Source organism: Cucurbita pepo, chromosome 3, assembly GCF_057944985.1.
Source record: "Cucurbita pepo subsp. pepo isolate OVF chromosome 3, ASM5794498v1, whole genome shotgun sequence".
Lineage (NCBI taxonomy): Eukaryota > Viridiplantae > Streptophyta > Magnoliopsida > Cucurbitales > Cucurbitaceae > Cucurbita > Cucurbita pepo.
The window spans coordinates 2,704,392-2,722,259 of NC_141800.1; the positions used below are offsets into that span (position 1 = coordinate 2,704,392).

The 17,868-nt window shown below is 35.7% G+C and overlaps 2 protein-coding genes across 2 annotated transcripts; one reads left to right on the top strand and one right to left on the bottom strand.

Moving 5' to 3' along the window:
- Positions 1-1,689: 1,689 nt before the first annotated feature.
- LOC111789808 (calcium-transporting ATPase 4, plasma membrane-type) lies at positions 1,690-12,325 on the top strand. The gene is made up of 7 exons (XM_023670506.2): positions 1,690-2,203; positions 5,968-6,022; positions 6,114-8,056; positions 8,145-8,303; positions 11,100-11,271; positions 11,361-11,659; positions 11,764-12,325. Exons 1-7 carry the CDS (start codon positions 2,024-2,026, stop codon positions 12,061-12,063), a joined length of 3,108 nt encoding a protein of 1,035 aa, XP_023526274.1. The 5' UTR covers positions 1,690-2,023; the 3' UTR covers positions 12,064-12,325.
- Positions 12,326-13,171: 846 nt separating this feature from the next.
- LOC111789809 (UDP-URONIC ACID TRANSPORTER 1) lies at positions 13,172-16,916 on the bottom strand. Its single transcript, XM_023670507.2, has 4 exons — positions 15,976-16,916; positions 15,299-15,402; positions 14,699-14,927; positions 13,172-13,554 (listed from the first exon to the last, which is right to left on the bottom strand). The coding sequence occupies exons 1-4, from the start codon at positions 16,417-16,419 to the stop codon at positions 13,408-13,410; spliced, it is 924 nt and encodes a 307-aa protein (XP_023526275.1). The 5' UTR covers positions 16,420-16,916; the 3' UTR covers positions 13,172-13,407.
- Positions 16,917-17,868: the final 952 nt, after the last annotated feature.

Here is a 17,868-nt window from a genome sequence, read left to right on the forward strand (position 1 = left end):
GTGGCCGACAGCTATATGTAAGGGATCAAAATGAATAATGTCTATTCACGAAAAGTTTTGACCAACAAAATTACAAGCTCGATATTGCTCAAAAATGGTGTCCATAACTCAAATAATTGTCGGCAAGTATAGGAGAGAACAAAGATATATATATATATAGTCGTTGGCCACGAGTTCATACGTGATGGGCTTAAATTTATGCATACCAGACCCTAAACCTATTAAACAATAAGCCATCCATAATGCAAAAACTATGCATACAGTCATCAATTCAAGAGTGCCACGTTTGTAGAGAGTGGGTGAGCTGGCAACAAAGGGCGATGGATGTTCATCCCGTGTAGTGGAAGTCAAACGACGGAGTCCCGAGTTTATGATTGATCTGAAGAACTACTGCCAGATACAATTCTGCTTCCCCTTCGTACTACCGATATTCTTGTCTGGCTCTCTTTTAGCTTAAGAAGGTAGCGGTGAGAATGAGGATCACTTTGACACTCGTTGAGAAAGGGCGTTTTAGGGTTTAAAAGCTTTCCAACGTGTTGCAGATCATTCGGTTGTGAGAGGCTCTTATGGCCACTATGTGAAGCTCAACTTGCTTTAGCAATTTTGTGGATGTCTAATAAAATTCTAAATTTTTAATATTGTATTTATTACAAAAATTTACTTATTTTTTAACTGTTCACTATCAAACTAGTTTATGGTCAATTAGATATTTTTAAACATTCACAATATACCTCATAAGCATAAAATTTATTATTACGTCACAACTAATTAGTTAAATTAGAAAAAAGTTAGAAAAAAGTTACACGTGAGTACGTAAGTAGTAGTAGGTAAAACATAAATTGTCACACATCATGCAGGTTTCATATCAAAATAAATTTTATAATTTTTTTTAATAAATATGTGAGTGAAGCCACATTACGTTATTATAACGACCCAGATCTACTACTAGTAGAGCTTTCCCTGTCGGGTTTTCCCTCGAGGCTTTAAAATGCGTATGCTAGGAAAAGGTTTTCACACCCTTATAAAGGGTATCTTGTTCTCCTCCCCAACGAACGTGGGACATCACAATTCACCCCCATTCGAGGACCAGCGTCCTCGCTGACACTCGTTCCTTTCTCCAATCGATGTGGGATCGCCACCAAATCCATCCTCATTTGGGGTCCAGCGTCCTTACTGGCACACTGCCTCGTGTCTACCCCCTTTGGGGAACAGCGAGAAGGCTGACACATCGTACGGTGTCTGGCTCTGATACCATTTGTAACGACCCAGATCCACCGCTAGCAAATATTGTCATCTTTGGGCTTTCCCGTTTGAGCTTCCCCTCAAAGCTTTAAAACGCATCTGCTATGGGAAGATTTTCACACCCTTATGGTATCTTGTTCTCTTCCCTGACCAATGTGAGACATCACAGTCATAAGAATAGGTGTTACGCTGTAGAGATAGTTTTCACTCTTATAAACAATTCAAGACAAATGGGTCACGTGGTCATGTCGTTAAATAATGTCCATTAAGGACTGAATCTAGAATCAAAATCATGAACCTGAAAGGTTATAATTTTCCACGTTACTTTTTTATTTTATTTTATATGCAAATTTATACTAAATTAAATTCCAATTAAAAAAGAATTATTAAAAATTTCTATTTATGATTATATATTGTAAGAAACAAGAAACATTTTTATTTACAATTTGTATATAAAAAGGGAGAAACAATTGACCAAAAAATAGAGCGCACCACATCCCGAAGCATTTTGCGAGAGGCTAGCGCACGATTCGGTTGTATCCACTCATTCCCGTTCAGTCCACTTCCAGTAATCTGGGCAAGTTCGGGTACCAGGCTGCTTTGGAAGAGCCTTTCCGTCTTCTGCAGTAAAAGCCTCTTTCCTTTTTCAACTTTGATTCTGATCTGCTCGGAATAAGGCCGATTAAAGCGACGGATACGGCTTTCCGCCGGTTGAAAACTCAAATCAGAGAATATTTCATTTTCATCTTCTCTGTTTAGATCTTATTAGCAGTGAGTTTCAATGAGTATAGAGAAGTATCTTCTGAAGGACTTTGAAGTTGAGCCGAAACGTCCTTCACCGGAAGCTTTGAGGAGATGGAGATCTGCCGTCTCTATCGTAAAAAATCGACGCCGAAGGTTCCGAAATACTGCAGATCTCGACAAACGCTCCGAAGCCGAGAAAAAGAAGCTCAAAATCCAGGTTCGATTTCCTAGTCCTCTCTATTCTTAATCTATTCAAATCTCAGGTTTCATATTCATATTCCTGATTTCAATCTCCACAATGTGGATTTCTTTTATTCCTCTTTCTCGTCTGCTTGGCTACCGACAAAATGTTAGAAGAGTAGACTAGTTTACACAGTGAACGACGCGAAATAGGTTCATTCAGGCAAACTCGAATAGGTTTTAGAATTTTGAGTTTATTTTCCTTCGATTTCTTCCCTTACCTTTTGCCGCGAAGATAGGGTTTCTTGACGTAATAGCTTTGAGAAACAGTGTTCACTCTCCACCCATTAATGGTCATTGTGAATTTCCTAGTTGGAAAAATCTCGAATGCTATAGCGGATGCCGAACGGCGACGGCAAAATCTGGTTAAACTATAAATTTCATATTAAATTTGAGATATGTATCCATTTAATCCACATAATTTTCAAAATGAAAATTGAAAACCCGTTTCTCTAATAGTATTCCTAAGAAAATTATTTTTTGTTTAGTTTATTTTTAAATAAAATAAATCAAAAAATTATTTTGACCACTATTTTCTTTTATTTATTTAGATGGTTAATTCCTCATGAAAAATCAAAATTTAAAGAGAAAATTTTAAAACTCAGTAGAAATAAAATAATATTATCTATAAAATTATCTAACTATTTTTATATTTTTCAAATGTTTAATTAGTTTAAAATATCAAATTATCTGAAGTCTACAATATTTTAAATTTAGGTTAAATTTAATTTTTATCCATATATTTTGATTTCATTCTAATGTAGTTTTTATACTTTAAAATATTAAATATAATAATTTTTTCTTTAAAGAAAGAAACGCTATAATTATATTTCCAAAATTTATTTTTTATAAATTATAATAAATTAAAATATAGACTATTTAAAAATTTTATTAAAGTAAAATACATGGAGATATTTTAACTTTACATTTAATATCTAAAAAAATATTCAACCAGTAACGGCCTTTTGTCTGCTTATAAAAAGCTTGGCCTTTTCAATTGGACGTTCATGTGGGTCATGTGTCCATATTTGTATCGTTGACCTATTGGTATCAATTTGGCCAATTAGATCGTGATACACAATAAGGAAACTTTTCTGGCGATTCAACTAATTTTCTTTTTTTTTTATTTATTCTTTTAATTCATCCTTTTTCTTAGAAAGCCGTCGGCCACTGGAATAATACTTTTTGGAAAGATGGTAATAATCTATAGAATATGCCTTTTATAAAGCTGTAATAAGTGAGATACTTTATTTTTATTTTTTTTTAATTTAATTTTTAAAGAAAAAGATGCTTCAACGAATTTTACGCCGGCGGAAATGGTTTTAGAGGGAGTATTTTATTTTTATTTCCTCAGAGAATAAACCTTATGTAAGATGCGAATTTATAGATTTAATAAAATCAAACCATTTATAAGGTTTTTAATACATACGTCATGAATATCTAGATCCGGTTTTCTTGGTCATATTTAAAAATTTTATTTTATTACCCTTTGAATTCTTTAACTGAAATTCCGTTGAAGTTTCATAAATAGCTTTAGAAATAAGTAATATAATGGAAAAGGGAGAAAATTGAAATGGTTTTTAATTGTCAACCATGGGAAATTCTACACCTATGAAAATATGAACTGTTCTTCCTGCTGCTTTTATTTTATTTATTATGATTAAGGCATGATTATTATACTTTAGAATAGGGATGGAGTTGAGGAAGTCAAGCTTGTGTAGCATCTAAGAATTGCTGAGGTGGAATTGTGTTATAAAACTTATTTAGTGCAAATGGAGGGAGTAGATAGGATGGAGTTAATAAAAAATACTGGAGCAATGAATATTGGGAGATGGGGATAGGAGGAAGAAAGTCAAGTTAGTGCAGAAGGGTAGTTGGATGCCCACTTTTTGACATAGAGTGCAAGGACGCGTCAGAGGGAAATTTCTTGGAAGTTTCGTGGGACAATGAAGGATAGGATTTGTGGACGGTTTTGAGTGTGGGACCACTTAACCTATCATGTGGGGACGACAATTGATTCCTTGTTCTACTCTTTTTTTTTTTTTTTTTTTTTTTTTTTTTTTTTTTTTTTTTTTTGCTTATAATTAATTATATCTTTATTTGAAATAATTATCAGGTTCTACTCTTTTTTTGCTTATAGTTAATTATACCCTTATTTGAAATAATTACAAAGTTATACTCTTTTTTCTTTTTTTTTTCTTTTTTCTTTTTGCTTATAATTAATTGCACCTATGTTTGAAACTTCATTTGTATTTTTTAAATATGGTTAGTAAGACTATTTTTGAAGTTTTTTTAAAAAAGCTTAAGAGGTGTATTTAAAGTTTTTTAAAAAAGTTTGTAAGGTATTAATGAAACTTTTGAAGATTTAAGGATATTTTGTAAATTCTTTTGAAAGTTTAAGGATATTTTTATCAAAGTTTTAATAATAGATTTGATATGGTAATTCTTGCCAAGTTGAATCTAAGAACAGTGGTAGAGGCGCTTTGGATATGCAAACCCCTAATTCACAAATGCTAAAACCTTCAAATCAAGTTGGATTTCATTCCATAGATTGCAACTCTTGGAAATTTGATCTAACAACTTTATTGAAGGATTAAGTCCTTTAGATCAAATTATATCCAAGAACCTCAAAAAGATAAGAAATCACCCTAAAGAAAAATAAGATCAGAATTATCTTGTTTGTTGATCAAATGTCTCAAGACAAGAAAACTTATTTGTAATTTGAATCACTTCAGAAAGAAGGTTGATCAAGTTAAGTTTAAATGATTCTAAGTATGCAACCAAGACGGTGTGAAATTGCAAAGAAACTTAGCCTTCGCTAAAGGAAAGCACGGAGACTCTTTTTGCTCCAATTTCCCAGTCTACTTTACAAAGTCAACATACATGACTTTATATAGCCTCAAAATAAAAATGTTTACCTTGCTGTGACCTTTCAAAAGTTATAACTTTCGTACATTATGACCATAATTAGCCACTATGTAAATGTAATCTTAAAGTAAATCAACAGTCTTAAAATATGTTAATGAAACACCTAACTCTAAATTATCATCCACCCAAAATTTATAACCATCTAACAATGGAACTCATTTCTTTCTCATTCTTTCTCTTTATTCTTTCTTTTCCTTTTTCTCTTCCTTCCTCCTCCTTCCTCCTTCCTTCCCACTTTTGATTTTAAGGGGAGGTCCTCCCGGCTAGAGATCAGAATTAACATGGATGGAATTTTGACACAGACATTGATGGAGTAGAAAGTAAAAGTCAAAATTATGGAGAAGGGATAACAGCCTCTTTAGCATGCCATTTGGATTTTGTTTTATATATTTTAGATCTGTTGAATGAATCAGACTTGGCTAATTGTTTGTCTGTTTCACATATTTAAAACTTATTTAGTATTTCATATTCTAAACTCATTTCATTTTTATTTAATTGAAATGTACACTATAAATTATATAATAATGTAAAATAACAATTTAAAATTTAAAAGTTCTCTAATTTTCTAATATTTCTAGATTTTGCCTTATAAACTAGTTTAGTTCTTATTTATTTTTCATTATTGATTGAGTAAATATTGGTTAAAAATACTTTTGGTCCTTGGTCTTTTAACTTTCATCATAATAACAATTTAGCTCTACACTTTAGTTTGTAACAATTTAGCCATGCATTCTAAATTTTGTAATAATTTAGTTTGAAAATTTTAGTACGTAACTATTTAATCTATATACTTTAATATTTTCTTTTTACCAGGAAAAAATTCGAGTTGCTCTTTATGTTCAGAAGGCAGCATTACAATTTATTGATGGTAATGGCCTATGCTTACTTTCAATCCTTTGATGTTATATCACAAAACAAAGTTTTTATCCCTTTATTTACGTACATCATACTCTGTGCAGCCGTAAATCGGGATGAGTACCATGTGTCAGATGAGGCTAGGAATGCTGGCTATAATATTCATCCAGATGAGCTTGCATCCATAGTCCGTAGCCATGATTATAAGGCATTGAAATTCCATGGTGGTGTTGAAGGACTTTCAAGGAAAGTTTCTGTCGCACTAGATGCAGGTGTTAGTGAAAAGGATGTATCGAAGAGACAAGAGATTTATGGTTATAATCGTTACACAGAGAAGCCTTCCAGATCTTTTTTGGTGTTTCTATGGGAAGCATTACATGACGTGACATTAATCATCCTAATATTCTGTGCGCTTATTTCTTTAGGCGTTGGGATTGCCACTGAAGGATGGCCTAAGGGGACCTATGATGGTTTAGGAATTCTACTCAGTATACTATTGGTCGTCTTGGTTACTTCTATTAGTGATTACAGGCAGTCTTTGCAATTCAAGGATCTTGACCGGGAAAAGCAAAAAATTGATGTTGATGTCACTAGGGATGGGCTGAGGAAAAAAGTTTCCATTTATGACTTGGTTGTTGGAGATATTGTTCATCTATCCATTGGGAATCAGGTTCCTGCTGATGGGGTTTTCATATCAGGATACAGTCTGCTAATTGATGAATCCAGTTTATCTGGTGAGAGTGAACCAGTGAACATAGGTGTGGAAAAACCGTTTCTTCTTTCAGGAACCAAAGTGCAAGATGGATCTGGAAAGATGTTGGTAACAACAGTTGGCATGAAAACTGAATGGGGAAAACTAATGGAAACTCTCAGCGAGGGAGGAGAAGATGAGACTCCACTGCAGGTGAAGCTGAATGGTGTGGCAACTCTTATTGGTAAAATTGGTTTGACTTTTGCTGTATTGACATTCCTGGTGATGACAGGAAGGTTTCTCGTGGCAAAAGCTGCTCACCATCAATTTACGAAATGGACTTCAAGTGATGCACTAAAACTCTTAGATTTCTTTGCCATTGCAGTTACAATAATAGTTGTCGCAGTTCCTGAAGGTTTACCACTGGCAGTGACGTTGAGCCTTGCCTTTGCTATGAAGAAACTGATGACCGAAAGAGCACTAGTTAGGCACCTGTCTGCATGTGAAACGATGGGTTCGGCCAGTTGCATTTGCACAGATAAGACAGGGACGTTAACCACAAACCACATGATAGTTAGCCGTGCATGGGTTTGTGAACATTTTATGGAGAATAAAGACCATGGGAGTGTAGACAAATTGAAATCGGAGATCTCTGAAAACGTTTTAGGCATACTTTTGCAGTCCATATTTCAAAATACTAGCTGCGAAGTGACTAAAGATAAGGACGGGCAGAACTCGATCGTTGGTGGAACACCAACGGAATCAGCACTATTAGAGTTTGGCATCCATTTGGGTGGGGATTTTCATGCCCAACGTACAGAATATAATATACTTAAGGTTGAGCCTTTCAATTCTGTTAGGAAGAAGATGTCTGTACTTGTAGCACTTCCTAATGGTGGTGGGGTTAGAGCTTTTGTCAAAGGTGCATCTGAAATTATACTAGGAATGTGTGACAAGTATATTGATTCCAATGGAGAATCTATTGATTTAACAGATGAGACGGTAAAGAATGCTACAGACGTTATCAATAGTTTTGCCAATGAAGCTTTGAGGACACTTTGCTTGGCCTTCAAAGATTTAGGGGACCCCAGTGACAAATCTATTCCAGATGATGGATATACATTAATTACAGTTGTTGGAATCAAGGATCCTGTACGCCCAGGGGTCAAGGAAGCTGTTGAAACTTGTTTAAAAGCTGGAATAACTGTGCGTATGGTTACTGGTGACAATATTAATACAGCGAAGGCTATTGCCAAAGAATGTGGTATACTTACACACGGTGGTTTAGCTATAGAAGGACCAGACTTCCGTAATTTATCTACAGAACAGATGAAGCAAGTTATACCAAAACTCCAGGTTAACTCTCTCAACCTGGAAATTAATTATATTTAATTTTCTCTTCGGAATATGGTAGCATATTTTATATAAATTGAGATGGATATAGGTGATGGCTCGGTCCTTGCCGCTGGACAAATACACATTGGTTAACAATTTGCGGAGTATGTTTGGCGAGGTCGTTGCAGTGACTGGAGATGGGACAAATGATGCTCCAGCTTTGCATGAGTCAGATATTGGACTAGCTATGGGCATTGCCGGGACTGAGGTCAGTACATCAGCTAAGTAAATAGTAATGGTATAATTACATGCAACTGGCTGGGGTATAGGGTTCTTTTTGTGCTTATAAATGAACTTATTTTTATTGTTTTTTAGATTTTCTTTTTCTTTTCTGCCTCTGTTATATGTTTATTGTACTTGCTCAATTAATTTATGAGGTAGAAAGAATCAGAATGAACCATTCCTTCCTTATACCATGCTCAGATTTTTTATGAATCAAATTAGTTCAACTTAGCAAACTGGTGAAAACGGAGTTTTATACTAGTTTACAACCGAAGAATTTTTACTTCAAAGTCGTTGTATTAGAATCAAAGTTGATTGAACTCATACTGCAGTCTCTCTCCGGACTCCATCTAAATTTATTCTTTTAACTTGAACAGTGGCCATTTGTCATTTATAACTCCTGATTTTTTCTATTCATGATATGTTAGGTGCTTGTGGGCATCACGAAAAAAACCACGTCAGACTAATATCATGAAATAATAAAATCAACTTCATCTGCATAGTTGCCTCAACTGAAACACGAACTTAGGATAATATCTTTTATCATTCTATTTTCCTTTGCCACATAGTTGCCTCAACTGCATCATGATAGACAATATTTCTATAAGGCTGCAAAAGAAAATTCTTGACCCTATGAGAACTCTAATTCTTTGAATCTACGGTATACATAGATCAACATTTAAGGACCTCAAAAGACTGAATATTTGCCTAAATTCTAATCTGTGCACAATGTATTACTTAAAACGATAACACATACTTTTCCAACAACCAACGTGTAAATGCTTTTGGTTGCTTGATTGCTTGTGCGTCTATCGGTTGTATTTTTCATACTTCTTTTTGCACAATTATAATTTTTTTTTTTTTATAAAAGACAATTTCATTGATGATTACCATTTACAAAAGGGATGATATATCCATGATGACTACAAAAGACCTTCCCAATTCACAACGAGGGAGGTATAACTATAGGAAGTAAAAATTAGACAGCTTATACCAATATATAGCTTGGTAACCAACAACATTACACAATTTTATGTATATTCCAAACAAGGATCTAGTAGCACGGGATGAAGGCACAACACGTGTCTGTGTCTACAGTGACAACCTTTTAACTAGAGAAAAAGGTCCATGGAGATTCAGACAAGAAGATCAAAACATCGCAAAGGTAAGCTCACAAGCTTATAGGTATAAACTAGGGCCTCCAACCCAATAAAAAGGACCGACAAGAACTATGAGTTCAATCAAATAGAACCCAGTCAGAGTGGTGCATAACATCTGAGCATTGGTAGTTGTTGCCCCCTGACGTGATAGTGCAATAGAAAATATCACTTTGGATATTCTTGATGAGTGATTGGGAGGGAAGGGAAGGTAAGCCATGAAGACATTGCACTCCTTTCAAATGCGGTATCTTGAAGCATTTCATGTCAGCTACCACACTAGAGTTTCCATAGAATTAGAGTAAGTTTGCATATACCGTAGATTGTAAGTTTGCACACAGTAGCAAAGAATCATGCTTAAACAGAACATTGCCCGACACTATTTGTAATGTACTTGATGTGGGGCCTGAACTATTTTGTAATGCTCTTCAAGATTTTCCTCCAATGTCACGAGAGTCAAGCACCCAAGCCACCCGTAGGAGGAGTTTCATAATTGCTGCTTGGTTCCACAAAGCACTCTATTTGACATCTAGGCTGCCATCTACAAAGGGAAAACAATTGTCTTCCCAAAAAGGTTTTGTACGTGCAAGGATTTTGTCCTCCCTTCCCATAAAAAGTTTCTAAGGAAACAATTCAATCATGTTGGTCACTTTAGTTGGCAGGATAAATGATTAGTTGGAGCATTTCAACAAAAGGAGGAGTGGGAAGCCCAAGTCCGTTTTGGGGTAATATGCGCTGGATTAAGGGGTTACAGTCCCTGGAAGACAATTTTAGATTAGGTGTAGGCCTAGGTTGATAGGAAGAGAGACCGGCTGTTAATTAACAGTTGATATCTGATCATCCACATTATGTTGGTCTATCTTTCAGGGAAGAAAAAGCTCTTGGATTGGTTAGTTGCTAACCCTGATAAATCCTCAAAATGGTCCAAAGTAGATTTTATGAAGTAAAGTGATGAGGATCAGTAGCATATAGAGATCATCAAGTCATCAATGAATTAAAGGTTGTTTGCTGGATCTTATCACACTTGGGATGAAATTTTAAACTACCTACATTAAATAGAATCCAAGGACAGTATCACCATAATCCATGACAAAAGGATATGGGAAGATAGGGGAACCCTACCTCAGGCCCTCCCTACATGGAAAAAAAAAAACCGATCTCCCACCATTAATCACGAAGGAGAACATTGAGGAGGTGATGCAGCATTTGATTTAGTTACGAAACCTCAGAGTTACTACCTAAATGCCAATGATAATATCCAAATGGATTGAGTCAGACGCCTTGAAGATTAACTTTTATAGTACTCGTACAGCAAAAGGGCCCTAGTGCAAATGATAACCACTCAAAATCTTATGACAGGGAAGGAAACCAACAATGTTGCACCCTCGGGCTGATGAAGTGGGGAAGAACATTCCTTATGTGCCTTTTACTGAAAATTGATTGATTCAATAACTAAACTTTTATTACCTTAATGATTCTAAATAGAATCACAACTACTAGTGATTGCTGATATCTTTATAATCATCAGGTGATTGATTGAAGAATTTTAACAAAGAGACATTATTATGTTTTTTAGTTTAACGTTACCGTTTGTTTTATATTGTATTTTCTTGGATGACTTGCAGGTGGCCAAAGAAAATGCCGATGTCATCATAATGGATGACAATTTTTCAACCATTGTAAATGTTGCGAGATGGGGACGTGCGGTGTATATTAACATACAAAAATTTGTGCAGTTTCAGCTAACAGTTAACATTGTTGCTCTAGTGATCAATTTTGTTTCTGCTTGCCTCTCAGGTGAATTTTTCATCAACGAAGTTGGTTTTTTATGCCAGACCAGTTGAAAAGGACTAAATTGTGGTTGTTTTTTTCTACCCGACTTTCAGGATCTGCTCCTCTTACGGCTGTTCAGTTGCTTTGGGTGAACTTGATTATGGACACTCTTGGTGCCTTGGCCCTGGCCACAGAGCCTCCAAATGATGCACTCATGCAGAGACCCCCAATTCCCAAGGGGGTTAGCTTTATTACCAAAGCCATGTGGAGGAACATTGTTGGTCAGAGTATCTATCAACTTGCTGTTCTTGCAGTTCTTAATTTTAGGGGAAAGCAACTTCTTGGACTTAGTGGAGCCGATTCCACGAAAGAACTTAATACTTTGATATTTAACTCATTTGTGTTCTGCCAGGTATGAGTATGCGCAACACTGTCCATCAAAATTGTCTTAAGCTCAACAATTCTCTTTTATTTTGGTACACTAATTTTACATCTTTGGATTGCTGTTGTTTACAGGTTTTCAACGAAATCAACAGCCGTGAGATAGAAAAGATCAACATATTCCGAGGGATGTTCAGCAGCTGGATATTTTTGGGAGTAATGGCATCCACAATTGGGTTTCAAATAATAATTGTTGAACTTCTGGGTGCTTTTGCAAGCACTGTACCACTAAGCTGGGAACTGTGGGGACTGAGCGTTTTGATTGGATTTGTAAGCATGCCAGTTGCAGTTGTGTTGAAGTTCATCCCTGTTCATAAGGAAACAGTCCATCATGATGGCTACGAACCACTCCCTTCTGGCCCAGAGCTGGCTTGAAATTCACACCTCTAAGACTGCCAAGCAAGGGAATTTATATGTATTTGTTTTGGGGATGATAAAAGAATGGACTTGGTTTCAGCTGTGAGGTGCGTTCACAATTTTTTGTATCGTTCACAAAAGATCGGAACTTTTTTCTTCTTTTTTTTTTTTTTTTTTTTTTTTTTTTTTTCTCGGTAAAAAATCAGGGGTCTTGTTAATTATTACAATTTCTCTCTTTCAGACTGCTGCAACTGAAGAAAGATTTAAGGAATTTCTTTCCCTTCTCTTTGTTTTTTGTTTTTGAGAAGGTAGACCAACACGATTGCTGAAACGTCCCAAGCTTAGGATTTAGAGTCAAGCTTCAAAATTTAGATTTGGCAATACAACCTCAACATTTTCTTGCATGCTCTTCGACATAGCCGACATAGCTTAGTCATATTACTTGTCTTGAACTGCTACAGTGAAAATTGTTCCATGAATCTGTACAGGTTCTTACAACATGTTTTGTCTTTATTTGCATGTTTCTTCGAAAAAGTACAAAAAAAAAAAAAATCATCTAACATAAGATTACTCCAAATAAAAAAAAGCTCTAACTTTTCAGCTCCTAAGATTGAATCATCGAAAAGGAAAGTGCACACTATTGGTATAGATAATAATTATTAATTCTTTTTGCATAGTCTCATAACCACTCTCACTCCATTGTGATTTTGGTTCATTAATGTATCCCTCTTCTATTTGGGTATATCACATGGCCATTAGTATTCATCTCAATAACGGCCTAGACCCATAATTCAATAGGATTCACATTTCAAATTCGATACATAGTCCTAACATTCACGTGTATTTCCAATGACTTGCTCATGTCACTTATCTTGAAGCTTACAGACTAACACAAATCTTTTTAAACATATTTGGTTCTCATTTGACAAGACCACATTATGTTCTAAGCCAAACATTTAAAAACATGTTAATAAGAACATTCCTTCAAAAATTCAAAAAGCCACCAAAAGGGATGATTTCCCTTTGACAGGAATTTAAGACAATTAGAATTTAGATTAAAAAGTAAAGAGTAAAAGCTCTCTACAGAGATCAATCAAAACTGAGCTATATATTCTTCTTGGCGAGATGATAAAAACTCAGCTGAATTGATAATGAACAAGGGACAATATCTTCTAAAAGAAGGTAACGTGGAACGTGGAGCGTGGAACATAAACGAATCGAACAAAAAAAAAATTATTACTCAGTCGTCTTTCCTATGATTCTAATGAACAATCTCCAACTCTTAACCATATTTCTCTGATCATCACAAAATAACAATGTGTCATCTTCATGGTGATGATTCCATACCTTGGCTTCATTCGATCATCTATACCTCCGCTTGGTTTCTCCATATGCAATGACTCCGAGAACGGTTATCGTGTAACCACCTATTCCGATGACTGTGACAGGGTTTCTAAACAGAAGAATGGAGATAACAACGGCCACTGCTCCTTTTGCATTGCCCAAAACCTGATAAGAATGAACAGAAGCAAAACTTCACATAGATTTCTCAACAGATTGCAGCACTTAGAAACAAATCTTGACAAGCAGTGCATAAACAATGTTTAAAACAAGATCCCTAAATTGGAGGAAGCATTCTGTCTCAATATCAGTTATGGCATATCCAAGTAATTGTGTAAATCTGAGGACCCAGATCGAGCAACAATCCACTAACTCTGGCCTAGCTCTTTGTGAGATCCCACATCGGTTGGGGAGGAGAACGAAACATTCTTTATAAGGATGTGGAAACCTCTTCCTAATAGACACGTTTTAAAAACCTTGAAGGGAAGCCCGAAAGGGAGAGCCCAAAGAGGACAATTGTGATGTCCCACATTGGTTGGGGAGGAGAACAAAACACTATTTATAAGGGTGTGGAAACCTTCTCCTAGCAGACGCGTTTTAAAGCCTTAGGGGAAGCTCGAAAGGGAAAGCCCAAAAAAGACAATATCTGCTAGAGGTGGATCTGGGTCATTACAAATGATATCAGAGCCAGGCACCAGACGATGTGCCAGCCTTCTCGTTGTTCCCCGAAGGGGGTAGACACAAGGCGGTGTGCCAGTAAGGACACTGGGCCCCAAAGGGGGTGGATTTGGTGGCGGTCCCACATCGATTGGAGAAAGGAATGAGTACCAATGAGGACGCTGGACCCCGAAGGAGGGTGGATTGTGATGTCCCGCATTGGTTGGGGAGGAGAACAAAATACCCTTTATAAGCATGTGGGTGTGGAAACCTTCTCCTAGCATACGCGTTTTAAAGCCTTGAGGGAAAAGCCCAAAGAGGACAATGTCTGCTAGCGGTGGATCTGGGTCGTTACAACAATATTTGCTAGCGGTGAACTATCATCTTTAACGGTGCCCCAACTCTCAACTAGCATTGTCCCCGTCCTTCCATAAAACCACCTCCCTAATCTTCACCATAAAAGTTGTTTCTAATTTTCTTTTTTGATCGAAGTAAAAAAGAACATAAAACTTAAAAAGTGGCGCGATCAATCAAATCCAATAAATCTCTACACGGAATTCTGTAAGGACTAACATGAAAACTAAGTAATATGGGTTTATGGCAGTAATATACTAGAACCCTTTAACAAAAGAAGAGGATCAAGAAGATATCTTACTTGGAGTGTCAGTGCGCTGGTATGTTTAGTAACCAAGAAATTCAACAGGTTTGCTGAATAAGCCATAACTGAATTCAATAAAAGAAGAAGCCACATGAATCTATGGTCCCTTCCAAGTGCTATGGTAACATCCCAAACATTTGGTTCCATAATAAGTGCTACAGGCAACAAGGCTAGAACAGCAATCGGGGACATATAAAGCAGCAAGTTCATCGAGTTCAACTTTTCCCTGCCAACAATCAACAGACAGCAGCAAGCATATGATTTTGACACTCAAAAAGTGAAGTAACAGCTAGATGAACTGATGACGTTCCTAAGAAACACGTAAACTACTTAAGGTAACACGATCGTCTACTATATCAGCTATTGCAACAGTGTTTCACATTTTCCAGTTCTTATTACTTATGAGTCAATTCCGTGCAAGCTTGAATCGTCCACATTAACACGTCCCTCAAGAAAAATGTAACATCAATGTAACTTAATCATGAAACGTGGGAGAGCGATTCTTCGAAGAATAGCTATGAAAATGAGGCAATAACTCGACAGTAGAAAATTTATTGAGAGGACAAAAGAAAGGCAATTTATGACAATTACAATTACCCTTCTGAAGATAATAGGATACCCTGAAGAACAGACTTGAATGCCCTTGCAGCAGTTGCACTTATGCACATAATAAATCCAAACAAGTGAAAATCCGGTTCGCCCTGCAATCACCCGTAGAACGTCTTACAATTCCATAGACGATTATAATATAAACACGTTAAAAGGATCAATTTACATGTATGAACAAAGTTCTAAATGAAATGCTCTCAAATATGAACTACTACAGTCGAATAGGCAAAGGATTTGCCTCAGCAATCTGCTAATTTGAAAGCCAATCCTCTATTCTTGTCTCTAAATCCCATAAACGATCGCCCCTCAAACCGAAACAGGCTACATTTGTTTTACCATTGCGCTCGACGCTATCACAGACTAGTAAACACTTGAGCCTGCCCTGATAATTCATAAATGGCCTATTTGAATGTGGAAGACGATATCTTATCTTGAACCAATCAGTGAGTACTCATGGAATTTAAGATTTGGTAATAAACAAAATATATGAAGCTCTGCATCTAACATTCTTCCAGATCTGGCCTGCATTTACGCCACACGCCTAATGGTAAAGTTCTACTGAATTCAAAGCTAATTCTAAGGAATCTTAATCTTTTTCTTGCGTTTATGCAATGAATAAAAGCAAAAGAGAATTAAAAAGTGATCGAAAATGAACTCAAACATACCCCACTGGCGATGACAACCCCAGCAACAACAGGGATAAGCGCAGCATAAGTGACCCAAGCCTCCCTCTTAAGCGTCATCAAATAGGCGAAGAGAGCAGTGAAGAACGGCGTTGTCGCACCGACTGCCTGATTGAAGGATACGGCAAGGTACCGAAGGGAAACATTACCACCGACGACGGAGCCACAAAAAACAAGGCTGAGCGTCGAGATTTTAAGGAATTGGGATCTGGATTTGAGCATCTGAAGCGGCACAACCTTGAAAACAACAATGGAGAAGTAGCTAAGAATCGCGCAGGCGGACATATGGCACATTGTGAGGAAGATTGGGAATCTGAAGCCATAATTGGATAGCAAAAATTTGTTCAGAAGAAGAACGCCAATGTTGGATGAATACCAAAAGATCACAAGAGACAACACGAATAGGGTTTGCTTATTGGTAGCCATCGTTTATCAATTTCTAATCCGATTCTCGATTCGTCGTTCAAAGGGTTTGTGGATTTGCAGGAGAAGCTCTCATCTGAGCTGCAATGGAATCGAACGCATTTCCCTTGTGGATCTCTCGGGGAGGAATTCAAAAGAAATGAAATCTCTAATCTCTACAGAATCGTTTGCGAGCGAGAATTCGGGAAGTTTGCAGGCGATGGAGAGAAACTGAAAACAGAGAAAATTTTGTGTTCTTCGTCTATCCGACATGTGTCAAATTAGAATAAATAATGCAAAGAAATTCATCATCCGATCCATGATATGAACATGAAATCAAATGAAGTGTTCATATTATAATCAGCAAATGTGCTTAATTTTATCGTACCAATATCAAGAAATTCATCATTCGATCCATGAACATGAAATCAAATGAAGTGTTTATATTATAATCAGCAAATGTGCTTAATTTTTATCGTACCTATATCAATTCTTGTTTGTTCTTCCCATTAATTTCAAAATATTGATTGATCTGCGAAGAAAAATAGCTCCATATTTCTGTCGGTGGAGAACAAGGCTTATATATATATATATATATATTTATATATATATATATGTATGTATGTATATTTTAATAATTTTATTTAAGTTAAACATCTAATCTAATCTTTTAGTTAAATTATATTTATTTTAATATAATTATATAATACTATAAAAATACTTTTGTTTTTTTTTTTTTCAAAATTTTCTGCCATGTCAGAACTGTAAGATTTTTATTTTTTATTTTTTTTAAATTTCAAAAGTTTTAGTATTATCTTATATTATATTATATATACAAAATTAATTGTTTTTCCTTTTATTTCAAAAACAACCAAAGATGCCACCGAATATTAAAATTTTAAAACTTGATTTTATTGGTTTATTACATCAACTCAACTCAGTGACATGTCATCAAGTCGGGTATCATTATTTTCTGTTCAGTTACAGTTTCTTTGTTTTAATTCCAATTTGAGTGATTAAAAAAAAAAAAAAAAAGTTAGAATCAATATTCTAAATTTTACGACACTTTACGACGCTAAATTTAAAATTAATAGTAACTAACGGTAGGTTTGTTATAATCAAAATATTGATTAATTAAAATTAATCAATATTAACTTGAATATTAAATAGGTGACTCAGCCGAACACAAGTGCATAGTTTTTTGTTTTTTTTGTTTTGCAGTGTGGAGAGAGGAATGAAACATTTCTTATATAGACGTGGAAACATCTCGCTAATAGACGCGTTTTAAAACTGTATGATGCTAACAGCGATATGTAACAAGCTAAAACGGACAATATCTACTAGTAGTAGGTCTGAAATTGTTACAAATGTTATTAGATCCCGATACCAGGCCATGTGTGGATGGATTATGAGATCTCACCTCCATTATAGAATGGAACTAAACATTTCTTACAGGGTGTGGAATTAAGATGC

Excerpts from the sequence above, each read along its gene's own strand:
- LOC111789808 (XM_023670506.2), top strand. The coding sequence starts at position 2,024 with ATGAGTATAGAGAAGTATCTTCTGAAGGACTTTGAAGTTGAGCCGAAA. Across the intron at positions 6,023-6,113 it reads AGCATTACAATTTATTGATG|CCGTAAATCGGGATGAGTAC; the intron begins GTAATGGCCTAT and ends TACTCTGTGCAG. Across the intron at positions 8,057-8,144 it reads AAGTTATACCAAAACTCCAG|GTGATGGCTCGGTCCTTGCC; the intron begins GTTAACTCTCTC and ends AGATGGATATAG.
- LOC111789809 (XM_023670507.2), bottom strand. The coding sequence starts at position 16,419 with ATGGCTACCAATAAGCAAACCCTATTCGTGTTGTCTCTTGTGATCTTT. Across the intron at positions 15,403-15,975 it reads GGGTTGTCATCGCCAGTGGG|GGCGAACCGGATTTTCACTT; the intron begins GTATGTTTGAGT and ends GGGTGATTGCAG. Across the intron at positions 13,555-14,698 it reads CCAGCGCACTGACACTCCAA|GTTTTGGGCAATGCAAAAGG; the intron begins GTAAGATATCTT and ends CATTCTTATCAG.